The sequence below is a fragment of the Ogataea polymorpha genome (assembly GCF_001664045.1).
Source record: "Ogataea polymorpha strain NCYC 495 leu1.1 chromosome Unknown OGAPOscaffold_7, whole genome shotgun sequence".
NCBI classification, from domain to species: domain Eukaryota; kingdom Fungi; phylum Ascomycota; class Pichiomycetes; order Pichiales; family Pichiaceae; genus Ogataea; species Ogataea polymorpha.
The window spans coordinates 492,211-504,704 of record NW_017264704.1 but is presented as its reverse complement, the minus strand read 5'-3'; the positions used below and the strand labels follow the sequence as shown (position 1 = coordinate 504,704).

General features: G+C 53.4%; 7 protein-coding genes across 7 annotated transcripts; 2 read left to right on the top strand and 5 right to left on the bottom strand.

Moving 5' to 3' along the window:
* Positions 1-41: 41 nt before the first annotated feature.
* Positions 42-995, bottom strand: OGAPODRAFT_103390 (uncharacterized protein; the record flags this gene model as incomplete). The annotated part of the gene is made up of 1 exon (XM_018353171.1): positions 42-995. One exon carries the CDS (start codon positions 993-995, stop codon positions 96-98), a length of 900 nt encoding a protein of 299 aa, XP_018208768.1. The 3' UTR covers positions 42-95.
* Positions 996-1,048: 53 nt separating this feature from the next.
* On the top strand, positions 1,049-4,062 carry OGAPODRAFT_95934 (uncharacterized protein). The gene is made up of 3 exons (XM_018357845.1): positions 1,049-2,569; positions 2,706-3,122; positions 3,176-4,062. The coding sequence occupies exons 1-3, from the start codon at positions 1,064-1,066 to the stop codon at positions 3,203-3,205; spliced, it is 1,953 nt and encodes a 650-aa protein (XP_018208766.1). The 5' UTR covers positions 1,049-1,063; the 3' UTR covers positions 3,206-4,062.
* OGAPODRAFT_40506 (uncharacterized protein) lies at positions 3,276-3,860 on the bottom strand (the record flags this gene model as incomplete). The annotated part of the gene is made up of 1 exon (XM_018355394.1): positions 3,276-3,860. A coding segment is annotated over one exon (585 nt), but the record flags the coding sequence as incomplete, so codon positions are not given.
* A 79-nt stretch (positions 4,063-4,141) lies between the features above and the next one.
* OGAPODRAFT_83756 (uncharacterized protein) lies at positions 4,142-7,039 on the bottom strand (the record flags this gene model as incomplete). Its single annotated transcript, XM_018356732.1, has 2 exons — positions 4,142-6,969; positions 7,004-7,039. 2 exons carry the CDS (start codon positions 7,037-7,039, stop codon positions 4,177-4,179), a joined length of 2,829 nt encoding a protein of 942 aa, XP_018208765.1. The 3' UTR covers positions 4,142-4,176.
* Positions 7,040-7,136: 97 nt separating this feature from the next.
* OGAPODRAFT_78157 (uncharacterized protein) lies at positions 7,137-8,651 on the bottom strand (the record flags this gene model as incomplete). Its single annotated transcript, XM_018356423.1, has 1 exon — positions 7,137-8,651. One exon carries the CDS (start codon positions 8,649-8,651, stop codon positions 7,137-7,139), a length of 1,515 nt encoding a protein of 504 aa, XP_018208764.1.
* Positions 8,652-8,927: 276 nt separating this feature from the next.
* OGAPODRAFT_95930 (uncharacterized protein) lies at positions 8,928-9,376 on the top strand (the record flags this gene model as incomplete). The annotated part of the gene is made up of 1 exon (XM_018357844.1): positions 8,928-9,376. The coding sequence occupies one exon, from the start codon at positions 8,928-8,930 to the stop codon at positions 9,369-9,371; it is 444 nt and encodes a 147-aa protein (XP_018208763.1). The 3' UTR covers positions 9,372-9,376.
* Positions 9,377-9,380: 4 nt separating this feature from the next.
* Positions 9,381-11,452, bottom strand: OGAPODRAFT_91171 (uncharacterized protein; the record flags this gene model as incomplete). Its single annotated transcript, XM_018356993.1, has 1 exon — positions 9,381-11,452. The coding sequence occupies one exon, from the start codon at positions 11,450-11,452 to the stop codon at positions 9,413-9,415; it is 2,040 nt and encodes a 679-aa protein (XP_018208762.1). The 3' UTR covers positions 9,381-9,412.
* Positions 11,453-12,494: the final 1,042 nt, after the last annotated feature.

Below are 12,494 nucleotides of genomic sequence, written 5' to 3'. Positions count from 1 at the left end.
GTCATTGTGTCAATACAGCCATAGGTTGCGAAAATATGACGGATTAATTTAATTTGATTCTTTTTTTTCTTACAATATCATTATGCTATGTACATTCACTGAGCCTGTTTGAGCAGCAGCGGAACTTTTTCGTTGCCGTAGAAAGGCAGGCCAAAACCGCTCAACAGTGTGCGGGCCTCATAGTCGAGTTGCGCGCTCGTGTGCAGCGTCAGCCAGAACCCGTAGGTGTTGGGCCAGGAGTCCTGGTTGTGCTCGATCTCCGGGAACAAACGCACGGTCTCGGCACTCAGTCCAAACGCGATATTGCCGTATTGGTCACCCGCTGAGGTCCTGATTCCCCTGAAGTCTCTGGCCCGAGGAAGAACCAGCTCGGTGAGCGTGCTGAGGAACTGGTGCGCCGGGGCGCCAGTGAGTCTAGTGCGGGCTCCCATCAGCATTCCCGGGCGCAGCTTCCATGCTGGGACGTTGGTCTTTGCGTAGATCGGGTACACCTTGGAGTTTGTGATTTGCTGGATTTGCAGTTGCGCAGCAATGGCGGCAGCAGGGTTGGTCTTGGCCTCCTCAACGAAACAGTTGATCGACACCCCCTCAAAAAATGGCACATTTTTCCAGCTACGTGCGCGGATAGTTGGCGACGGCACAACCTGTCCCTTTGGTTTCCGCAACGGTCTGTTGATGTGGTATGGCGACGACATGTCCCACTTTCTCCTCTTCGGACCCTCTATGTCCTTCTGGTCGTGCTGGTAGTTGATCAGCAGCAGGTCCGACTTGAGTGTGTTGTGGTAGTGTTCCTTGACTCTGTCCTGTCTCACCAGATAAGGTCTATATCTTGGCGAGCGGACGTCGGACGGCGGCAGCTTCAATTCCGGGAATCTTGGCGAGAGCAGCTGTTTTCTGATCCGCACGCGATGGTGCACAGGTTTCACCAGCGAGCAGCCGGGTCTTCCAGCCACTCTGCTGCTGCTAGAGAACTGTCTAAGCTGAACAAAAACCATGAAGAATAATTTTAAAAAAACATGTTGAAAAATTATTAAAAAATCGTTACCCGGTAATCTTTATTGACATGCGATTCACGCCCCATCGAAACCCACAATTGCAGTACGATTCTGCCGGGCCTGTGTCGGACAACGACTCCTTGACGGACACCGAGGACGAGCTCGAAGATTTGGGCGAGGTGCTGGACACACTGGACCTGAAAGGCCGGTTTGACTATGTGCGGAAGGTGTGCGATTACAGGGACGCGAGCCATGTTTCAGAGGTGGTGGACCACACGAGGGAGTCCTCTGTTGAGTGGGACGACGCTGAGGTGGCGACGAAGGACGATTTCGACCCATTGCGTTATTTTGCGGACATGTTGTCTGATCGGCTGGCGCAGAGTAAAAAGCGAGTTTTGCATGTTATAGAAGCCGAGGAAAAGCGCAAGAGGCTGGAAGAGGAGCGACGCAGGGAGGAGGAGCGCAAAAGGGCGGAAGAAGAGCGCAGGCGGATAGAAGAGGAAGAACGCAGAAAGAAAGAAGAAGCCGAGAAAAAACGGCAGCTTGAACTGGAGCAGGCGAGAAAGCGCATGGAGGAGGAAGAGCAGAGGAAGAAAGAGGACGAGCGACGCCGAAAGGAGGCCGAGGAGGCCGAGGAGGCCGCCAGGAAGGCCGAGTACGGTAAAACCAACTACGTGGCTGTTGAACAACAGTATCTCAAGTACAAGCAGGATATCGCAGACATCAAACGAGACGTTGTGGAGAAAATGAAGGAGCCGGCCAATAAGGAGCTCAAGAAGCTTGTAGGCGTGCAGAAACGGAAGATCAACCCGAAGTTTGGCCAGCTGACAAACAGCGAGCCGCAGTGGCAGCGAATCATGTCGCAGATCCACAGCCTGGTCACTGAGGCCAAGAGCAATGAGCTAGCATACAGGTGGCTGCTAAATTTCATGGCCAAAGCAATCATTTCGCAGGCAGAGACAGAGGTGACAGTGAAGCCAGACAGCGCTGTTCCGCTGGCGAAACTCGCTCTGAACCTGCTAATTGTGTTCCCAGAGTTTGAGTACTACCTGATGGCGCGGTTTGTCAAGAAATGTCCGCTTGTGATCGGCTACACGTGCACGATCGACACAGAGCAGGGCCGGCAGCGTATGGGCTGGAAACGAAAGGCAGACGGCAAATGGGAGGAAGATATTCAGTACGACGAACGGCTTTCTGGCATAGCGACAGTGTATGCTGTGATGTGTCGGCTGCAGATCGACGCGACGTTCCTGGGCTGCGACGCGGCCCAGACTAAACACCCGCTTCCGATCTCACGAGCATGGACAATGATGAGCCGGCTCGTGAACCTGCCGCTGAATCTGGCCACCAGTGTGCACTTTGCGGTGGCTGGGATGTGGTGGGACTCGTGCGCAGCGCAGATTTGCGCCGCGTACGGCAGACAGGGCGCAAAACTGCTCCGGGTCACGTGCGCCGACTGGACGCAGGCTGTAGCCGAGCGCAAGTACAGCGGGGCGGCCCGTTTGCGGCTATTGGGGGAGGACTGGCAGCGGGGCGGCGAGCTGAAGCAGTTCAAAGGCATGACGAGCGAGGATGTGCCTGATAGCTAGTTTTGCGGGCTGTGCAATTACTAATATATAAAAGCATTCTTATCTGCTGGAATTTTCACCAAGCATTTCCATTTAATTTATTTTATTCATGAGTCGACCACCCATTCCCGCCACGGTGCAGGCGCCTTTTCCGCTGGTGATCCGCAACACCAGTGTTGTTGCCGGGTTTGGCCGCGGCTCGGCCGAGATGGGCATTCCCACGGCCAATGTGCCCGTGGACAACGAGCCCGAGTTGCAGAAGCTGGTCACAGGGGTGTATTTTGGCTTTGTGCGGCTGCTGAGGCCGGAACAACCGCCGCAGAAGAAGATAGTGTCTCGTTCGGACGGAAAGAGCGAGGTCGAGTTCACGTACGGCGCCAATCTGGCAGACAGCGATTTCGAGGTGCTGCCGATGGTGATGTCGCTAGGCTGGAACCCGTTCTTCAAGAACAGCAAGAAGGCATGCGAGCTGCACATTCTGCACGAGTTCAAGTCGACATTCTACGGGTGCAAGCTGAACTTCATCATTCTGGGGTACGTGAGGCCTGAGCTGGATTATGTGTCGATGGAGGCCCTAATAAAGGACATCCAGCTGGACATCGAGACTGCCAGGAAGTACCTGGCCACGCCAGAGTACGCTAAGTACGCAGATATATAGAATAACACTCTACATGAGTTTCAGCTTGTCTTTTCTGCCCATGATCGTGGCAACTGCCACGGTCAGCATCTTGCTGAACCAGAACGCGTTCAGAATGTCAAGGACGAAATTTGTCGAAAGAATGATGATGGCCGTCGACAGCACGAACCGCGGGTCGTGTCGCGCGGCGTAGAGGTCCCCGGCCAGCCTGTAGATCTGGTACCATCCCCAGAAGATTCTTGCTCCGAAAAACGTTGAGATCAGCACGATATTGTTGGCCAGCGCGAGCCACTGAGGCACGAGCTCGGGGAACTTGAGCGCAACCCAGCGCAGGTTCAAAAACGGCGTCGAAACCTCAAATAGCAGGAAAATCGGGCTGTAGTAGTGGATCATCTGGGTGCGGATGCCAGACAGAAAGACAGTGCTGGCCATGACGCCGTGGATCAGAAAGCCCAGCCCGAAGTGCTGCAGATGACGCAGCGACATCGCCGTGTCCCACACAAAATAGCTCGCGGCCAGTGTGCTGTACATTTCAGAGTACGGCGTGGTCGCAAAAACACGGTCCTGGTTGAGGTATTTGTTGTCGAAGAGCGGGATTGCCAGCACTACAATCAGCGTAGACTGGATAAAGGACACAATCCGCATGCTGAAGTCGAGCTGGTCGGTTTTTTTCGGGACCAGAGACCGCATTCGGGGCAGCAGACAAAGCAACCGACACACCAGATACAGCCCGTGGTAGAAAAGCACGCCCAACACCAGCACATCCAGGACCTCGAGCAGTTTGCTGCCCGTGCGGTCGGGCACAATGGCGTCCAAAAACGGGACCCGGACGGCGATCGGGGCGCGGTACTCGCAGGATGCCCTAAATTTCGAAATGAGATCCATGGAAAAGTATTTCCGTGCGACACCAACTTACGTAAATGGAAAATCAAATTAAATGGTGGCATTTTATTTATTTATTTTATTGACTTTATTCTTACACCTGCGACACCGCGGCCTGGCTCGTCTTGCGCGCAATGGCGGCAACCTTGTCTCCCAGGGACAGGGCCAAACCCTGGCCCTTGGACCGGATCCGCACATGGCCCACGATCGGGCCCTCCGCAGTCTTCTCGATACACAGGTTGGCCAGAGCGTCCTCGCCAAAGGACGATCTCGAGTACAGGTTGGCAGACAAAAACTGGCACTCCTCGCCAATCACTGCGCCCGGAGTCAGGTTGTTCATGTTGGTGCCCTCCAGGAGCTCGTCCAGATACTCCTTGAGCGTCGGAAGGTTGGACTTCACGCTGATTTTGTTCTCCCATTCGAACTCGTTCCACATCTTTCTGAATTGCGCCTCTGTGCACGTTGCAGGCTTGATGTAGTCCATGATGTCCACGTGCAAGTCCGAGAGGATCACAATGGTGTTCTCGTCGGCGTGCTGGCCGTCGTAAACGATGTTTCCGAAAATGACACCCGTGTCCGCAGAGGTCACCTTGATCGTGGTCTGGACGCGGTGGAACGCGTGCGGACCGATGTTCTGGGTTGTCGGCTTGTCCACCACCTTGAGGTCTCCCAACGTGGCAAACTCGACACTCAGGTTTCTCAGAGTTTCTGTAGTCTGGTTCACCAACAGAACGTCCAACGTCACGTCGAACTGGTGGACCTTGACGTAGGCCTCCGCATACACAGGGTCCGAGAAACCTGTCAGCTGCTTGATCTTCTTCAGTCTCGACGACAGGTCCTCCTTCACGACGGTGGCCCCTGCGGCAAGCGTCAGGTCCTCCTCGTCCAGATCTTCCACCTTGTCCTTGGTGTTGAGCTGTCTGAACACAATCGCGTCGTCGACCTGCTCGGCGTTGTTCTGGACGCTAGCCTGCTCCTTGTCCTTGAGCTGTTGCGCCTCAGCAGCCAATTGCTGCTTATATGCCTTTTTGGTGTCGTCGAGGAACGCCTCGTCGATCAGCGACTCGTCTTTTCCGTCCTCGCTCAAAAACCTCACGCACGATAATATTCTCTCTGCAGAGTCCTCGTCAATGCGCTTCTTCACCAACGACGACTCGCCCGCTCTCAAAATCGACACCATTATCAACATGGCCTCGGCCTTTAGAGCATTCAGGAGGTCGGTCTTGCTAGTGATCTTGCTCAGTCTCAACACTATCTTGACCAGAGTGGAGGCCAGAACAGAGCCTAAATAGAAATCACCTTCTAAAATCAAAGCTCTGAGTGGGTGTTTGGTAGCCGTAGACACGGCAGTAGTTTTGGTCTCGCCTAGGGCAACCTCTGTGGCATAGGTGCCGTCTGCCAGGATCTTGGGACCAGTGTGGCCGTTGGTCTTGACCTCCTCTTCCTGGTCCTCGTCGTGGCCCTTCTTCTCGGCAGCCAGAATAGGAATGTCGCCGATGCTGGCCTTGATGGCCTTCCAGGCGGTCTGGATGTCCTTTTCGTCCAGCGAGTACTCTCCGATGATCCACAGACTGCCTCTGAAAATCTTGCCACTCTTGATCGTCTTGAGCGACACAATCAGTCTCTGAATAATGTGGCTTCTGAGGTCTGGGAACTTCTCCACCACCTGTTTGACAAAAGTGATGACCTCTGCCGCGGCAGTCGTGTTCAGCTCGCTTATGAAGTCCAGCAGCAGGTCGACAACGCTGGCGGCCACCTCGTGGAACCTGATGGCACAGGAGTGGATGGCAGAAATCAGGAGCTGCCGGTATTCGGAAGATTTCTCTTCGTTGGACGTGGTGGTTTTCTGGAGCTCTTTCTTCAGCAGTTTAACCACATCGTCGACGTTTTTGCTGGTCACCAGCGACAGAGTGATTTCAATGGCTTTTTGTCTCACATCGAGCGATGGGGCACTCAGAACCCGGAGGATGTCGAGACACATGTCGTCCAGCATGTCTTCGTGCTTGTGGTGCAGCTCGTTGACGATCTCGAGAGCAATTAGTTTGACGTTGTTGTCGGGCTCCTTGACGGCAAGCTCGATGAATTTCGATGCGGCACTGGTGATCGCTGCTTGGGAGTGAGACAGAACGCTCAAAGTAGAGGCAGCCTCGTAAATCACCGCATTGTTGGATGATTCAAGCAGCTCGGAGATGATGTGCAAGTACTGTGGTTTGAGCTCAGGGTTGGACACAGCGTCTTTTCGGATGAACTCGATGACAGCCAGCTGGATGATTGGATCGATGGATGTCACCGCCTGCGACTGGATGAACCGCAGAGCAGCTTCTCTGTCCAGATGTCCGAGACAAGCAAAGGCATTGCGTTTGCATGTAGGGTCGTTTTCGACCGCCAAAAAGTCTGTCAACAGTTCTGCCGCGTCTGGAATCAAATGATCGGACACCAGATGAATGGAGTAGATGGCAAAAACTGCGTTTTTGCGAACGTACGCATGACGGTGTTCCAAACACTGTCTGGCAGAAGGCACCAGGGGCTCCAGTAATTCCGGCTCCTTCAGCTTCGAAAGAAACCTCAGCGTGCTGCCGCGGATGTACTCGTTAGCGTGTTGCAGGTCGTGCTGGATGGCGTTGCACACAAGGATCATCTCGTGCTTGAGCTTGCCGTCCTGTTCGTATTTCGGACAGATCTCCCAGTAGAAGTAAAGCAGTTTCTTGAGATCCTTGTTTCTCGACGGCATCACATACCGGATGATGTGCATTAACAGCCCGGGCATTGGGTCCGAATTGAGCATCGTGATGAGGATCTGTTTCATCACCTCTATCTTGCGCTCGTCGTCACCCTTCTCAAGCTGGTTTTTGAACTCATTGACCGAGGTCTTATTCGCGGTGTTGGGCTGACGGTTAGTTTTCGGCGGGTCTCGTACTTACTTCGTAAACCAACGTATATGCAACGTCTGCAGACATAGGAGTGTTGTTTTTGTTCGACACGTATTTTTTTCCAAGCGCAAAATCTGAAAAGACAGATCGTCGCGACGGTGCGTCGATATTATACTATACAATGCTACTCGTCAGGGTTGGCAACAAACAGCTTGAGCCGCGGCTGCGGAGGCTGGACGCTGCTAACGCTGGCCATCCGCCTCAGACCCTCATCCGAAGCCGTCAGTCGCTTCAGCTGGTCCGCCACCTCGAGCACCTCTGCGTCGGGGTCCTGTGGAATCTTGGTTTTTCCTGTTGAATGACTGAGCTTCGAGTCCGGCAGCTCGTCGTCGTCGATCTCCGACGCAAGCAGCCCAGGATGCTGCGCACCGTGCTTGATGGCCGCCTGGTACGAAAAGAGCGACGATTGCCGCGACGCCGTGCGCGAATGGTGGCCCTTGTTTTTCCGTATAGCTATGGGCAGGATATTGGTGCTCGGATTTTTGTCCACATAAGTTGTTGCTGCGGCCTTGCGCAGCTTGTAGATGTACAACGACGGCTTGTGCAGCTCGCTGTCTTCGTCTTCTTTTTCAGCGTCGAGCCTGGCGTTTTTTGGCGTTGCATTTGGCTGCTTTATTGTCTCAAATAGCTCGGGCTGCGCAGTCGACATCGACACCGCCCTGGCACCGCGACCGGTCGACGGGTTGTCAGGAGGCGGTCTCCTCTTGGTCTGGACGGCTCCGGGAACCGTCTGCGCGGGCTGCGCGGGCTGCACCACGTTGGTGTGCGAAAGAGGTACCACTGTGGGGACCTCGCGCCGGTCGTAGGTCGGGTGCGGCGGCGACTCATCGAGAGACGGGTTGGAGACCACCATCTTCTGCTGTGGCTGTACTCCGTCCACATCGAAGTGCGTGTAGTTCAGCGGTTTGGCTATGAAACTGACTCCAGAGTCGTCCTCATCCTCATCGTCTTCTGTGATCTGTGTGGTTCTGGGCTTGGAGTCAATCGATTGCTGGCGATAGAGCGGGCCAGAGCTCTCGCTGGGGTTATATTCTGTACTCTCTGTGTCGGCGTTCTGCACACGCAATGTTGTGTTGCGTGATTCTGTAGGATACAACTCGTCGTTGATGGAGTCCTCTGTGCTGATATCCGAGCGTGTTTCGTGAACGTCGAAGAATTGGTCGGACTCGGACGACTGGTTCTGGAAGTTGTACGACGGCGGCGAAAAGTACAGCTCGTTGTCCAGCTCTGGCTGTTGCTGTAGCTGTGATTTTGTGTCAGCTGTGTCGTAATTGAAGAGCTGTTCGGCGGGAAGCTTGCCTGAAAATAACTCTTGCGTCGGGGTTTCCGACTGCTGCTCGTGAGGCAAGGAGGGTTCTGGCGAGGAAGACGCCGAGTATAGGAGGTCGATGTACGGTTTTTCAAGCTGGATGTTAATCTGGAGTTCCCTAGACGTCGATTTCCGGTCGTCCGTCTCAGACTCTGTGTGACTCTTGTCCTGTTCCTGGAAAGGATTCAAAGAAGAAGGTTCCTGCGTCAGGGTCTCAAGCTTCTTGTTTTCCATAGGCTGTGGAGGCGGGCGTCGACGGAGGGATAGATTTATTGGCGGCCGTTCCAGCGGTTTCCGTTCCGACAGCGTCTGAGAATCCGACAGCGACATGGGACTCTTGTCTATTGCGGACTGGGGAGGGTAGTAAGAGGACGACGTACTGACAAGGGTGTCGGCCCTGGACAAGTCCGGGGGCGGGCTTTCATCAGGTATCTGCACGGTGATTCGGCGGTTTGCCGAGGTGAGCATGGTTTCCAGTTTGCTATGTCTTCTGGTGGACATAAGAGAGAATAAGGTACAATAAATAAATAAATAGAGCAAAATAGGAGGTGCAGAGATTTCGAGGTGTAGGAGACTGAAAAATTTAACTAATTTTTTTTAATCACAATGGCCAAGAAAACAGACGAGGTCGAAGAGGTCGACAACTATGAAAAGCGGTTGCCTGCGCTGCTGCCATTTGCAAAACCGCTTGCCTCCAAGAAGCTCAACAAAAAAGTGCTCAAGACGGTGAAAAAAGCGTCCAAATCGAAACATGTCAAAAGAGGTGTGAAGGAGGTCGTCAAGGCCCTGAGGAAAGGCGAGAAGGGGCTCGTCATCATTGCCGGCGACATCTCTCCGGCCGACGTCATCTCCCATATTCCTTGTCTCTGCGAAGACAACTCCGTTCCATACCTCTTTGTGCCGTCAAAAGAGGACCTGGGGTCTGCCGGAGCCACCAAGCGACCAACCTCCTGCGTGATGATCGTTCCAGGAGGCGGAAAGAAAGATGCAAAGAGCGAGGAGTACAAGGACAGTTTTGACGAGATCGTGAAGGAAACGCAGAAATTGTAGACAGGTTACCGAATATAGCTAATAAATTAAGTTTAGTCTATTTATTGCTGCTGCTGGGCCTCTTTCTGCAGCTCAGACCGCACCCAGCCCTCCAATCCGCCCTGGATGATGATCTCCTGGAGGTTTGTTCCTAGCTCGCCCACCTTCTGCTCGAGCACCACGGCGCCTGAAGAGTCGGTCACGGTGACCAGCGATTTAGGAACGTTCCACTTAAGGAACCAGCCGGTCCGTCTCGTAAGCTCAGGCTCGTTGTCTCTGTATCTGTCACGAAGCATGTTGATGAGGTCTGGGATTTCAAGCGTTAGAAGCGCGTTGTTGATGCTGTTTCGCGAGAAAATGTTACCAAACGATCCTGCAACCACCAATTTTATATCTCTGGCCAAGATGCACGTGGCGGCCTGTTCTCTCGACGAGCCGGTGCCAAAATTGAACCCGGAGACGATGATATCACCCGCCTTGGTCTTTTTTCCAAACTCAGAGTCGTAGTTCTCCATACACACCTCGGCCATTTTCTCTCTTGGAACATCGTCCTGGTATGTGTACTTGCCGGGATAAATACCGTCGGTGTTGATATTGTCTGCATCACAGAACACCAATTCGCCGGTAATCTCTTCTGGGAAGCCCGGAAGGACAGCCCCCGACGATTTGGCAGCGTCGTCTGCGGATTTAGGCTTTTCGTTGACCACAATGGTTTTTTTCACTTCCCTCGTTGGCGGACATGGCTGTCCATCCACCTCTTCGGGAGCCGCAATTTTGCCAACTACAGCCGAAGCAGCGACAACCTCAGGAGATGCCAGGAACGCTAACGCGTCCTTAGAGCCCATTCTTCCCTTGAAGTTCCTGTTGGTAGCAGAAATCCCCACTTCTCCCTCCTCCAGCAACCCGGTTCCCAAACCGATACATGGGCCGCAGCCGGCTGGCAGCGGAATGCAGCCGGCGTCCAGAAGCGTCTGCCATGCGCCAGCAGCCTCGGCGTCGGCCTGGACCTCGGAAGAAGCAGCAGCAAGGTAGAATTTCACTCCCGGAGCAATTTTGTGGCCGCGGACGATATCGGCCGCAGCCTTGATATCACTGAGCCGGGAATTGGTGCATGACACCAGGTACGCCTTGTCGACCTTCATGTTCTTGGCAGACAGGTCGCTGAGCGAATTGAACACCTTTACGGAGTTTGGGCCCGAGATATACGGCGACAGCGTGGAGAGGTCGATCGTGAGCGTCTTTGCATAGTATGCGTCCGGATCGGCAGCCAGTTTGTTCTGGCGCAGCTTCTCGACGGTCTCGTGGTTGATTCTCGGGTGGTTAGGACCGAGTCTCAGCAGTCTATTAGTGTAGAAGTTGATGAGCGTCTCGTCGATCGGGAACAGCCCCGACAACGCCCCCCACTCGGTGGTCATGTTGGCAATCGTCAGACGGTAGTCTATCGGCAATTTGTGGATCTCGTCGCCAACAAACTCGATCGCATGGTTCAGGACCTCGTCGTTGCTGAAAAGTCCGCACAAAGAGACAATAACGTCCTTTCCAGTGACGCCCTTCGGAAGAGAGCCCTTGAGCTCGACCTTGGCCACGGGAGGAATCTGCCACCAGGTTTGGCCGGTGGCCCAGATGGAGGCAGCGTCGGTTCTGACGATGGGAGTTCCGAGCGAGGCAATGCCGCCGTAGGTGTTTGAGTGCGAATCGGACGCCACTGTGAGGTTTGACGGGAACGCATAGCCCTCCTCGATCATGATTTGATGGCCAATACCTCGTCCAGCAGGATAGAAATCGATGCCCTGTTCCTTGGCGAATTGCTCGATGTTGTGATATTTGGCCAGGTTTTTCTCTGTCTTGTTCTGCACGTCGTGGTCGAGCGTGTTGACAATCTGGCGGTTGTCCTTGACCTTTTTCGCCCCCAGTCCTTTGAACTTGAGCGCCACGGGCCACGAGTTGTCATGGGACATCACATGCGCAGGCCTGATGCTCACATAGTCACCCGAGTAGACAAGCTTGTCTGGAGCCAGGCCGACGGCGTACTTCTGAACGATCTTCTCGGTCAAATTCTGGCCGCGGCACCGTGCCAGACTGGTGGAAAAGTGTCTCGACATGCTGGATGACTAAATATTTGAAAAAAATTTGAAAAAATTATTTATTTTCCTACGCCAATCACCGGCAACGGAGATGTAATGAACGTTTTGTGAATTTGATATATGGCCGGTTTCGTGCAACACCTGTTCCTACCATAAGCTTGTGGTCCTGAATACTCTTAACTACCATGGCCAGTGACGAATACCGTCTTCTTGAGGCGAACAAAACCGCCATTTTTCATGCCCTCGACACGCACCGCACCGTGATCTTCGAAAATCTGGTAGGTGCGTACTCCGTTGCGAGGTTCCTCTTGGAGTATGGCAATCTTACTGTTACTGCAGTGGAAAACTCGTCGTTCGCTGCAGATCTGCTCAAAAATAGCTTATCTTCCCTCTCAGTATTGACTATCGACGATTTACTGTGGACAGACGTAGAGGGCGACTGGGTCGTGCTGGCAACGTCGATCGACGACACGGTGACACAATTGGCTATCCAGCAGCTAGAGACGGCGAAAAAGCTCATCATTGTCAATAATTATGGGTCGCGCTTGGACTGTTCGGGAATCAGCATTAATTTGCAAAACCCTGTATTCGAGGTCTTTTTCGCGACTTCTGAGCCACCCGACCTGCTTTCAGAGGTCCAGAAGCTGATAAGGAGCCATGATGGCAACGTCCTTGTTTTGCTACCTTCCAAGAAACAAGTCAAGGAGTTTGCAACCATGACTGGATCCACATCCGTGCTTTCTGAGAATGAATTAAGCAGTCTTCGATTCGTTAACCAGAGCAACGTGGTGGTCATGCAGAACGACAAAGAGCTGATCAACAGTCTGCGGTATTTTAATTTCTACAGATCTCCAGGCTTTTCTCTTACCATCCAGTCTGGCATCGAAAACCGGCTTGTTCACTCACCGCTAAATTTTGACTACACACTGCCAACGCCAATCCCGCAAAAATACCTGCGTGCTTTTCCTTGGGAGACCTCTGTCCTAATAGATGAGAAATCGCTCACAGACCTCTCTCTGTCTGACCCTCTGGTGCCACTTCTAGTCCTGATGAAAAAATA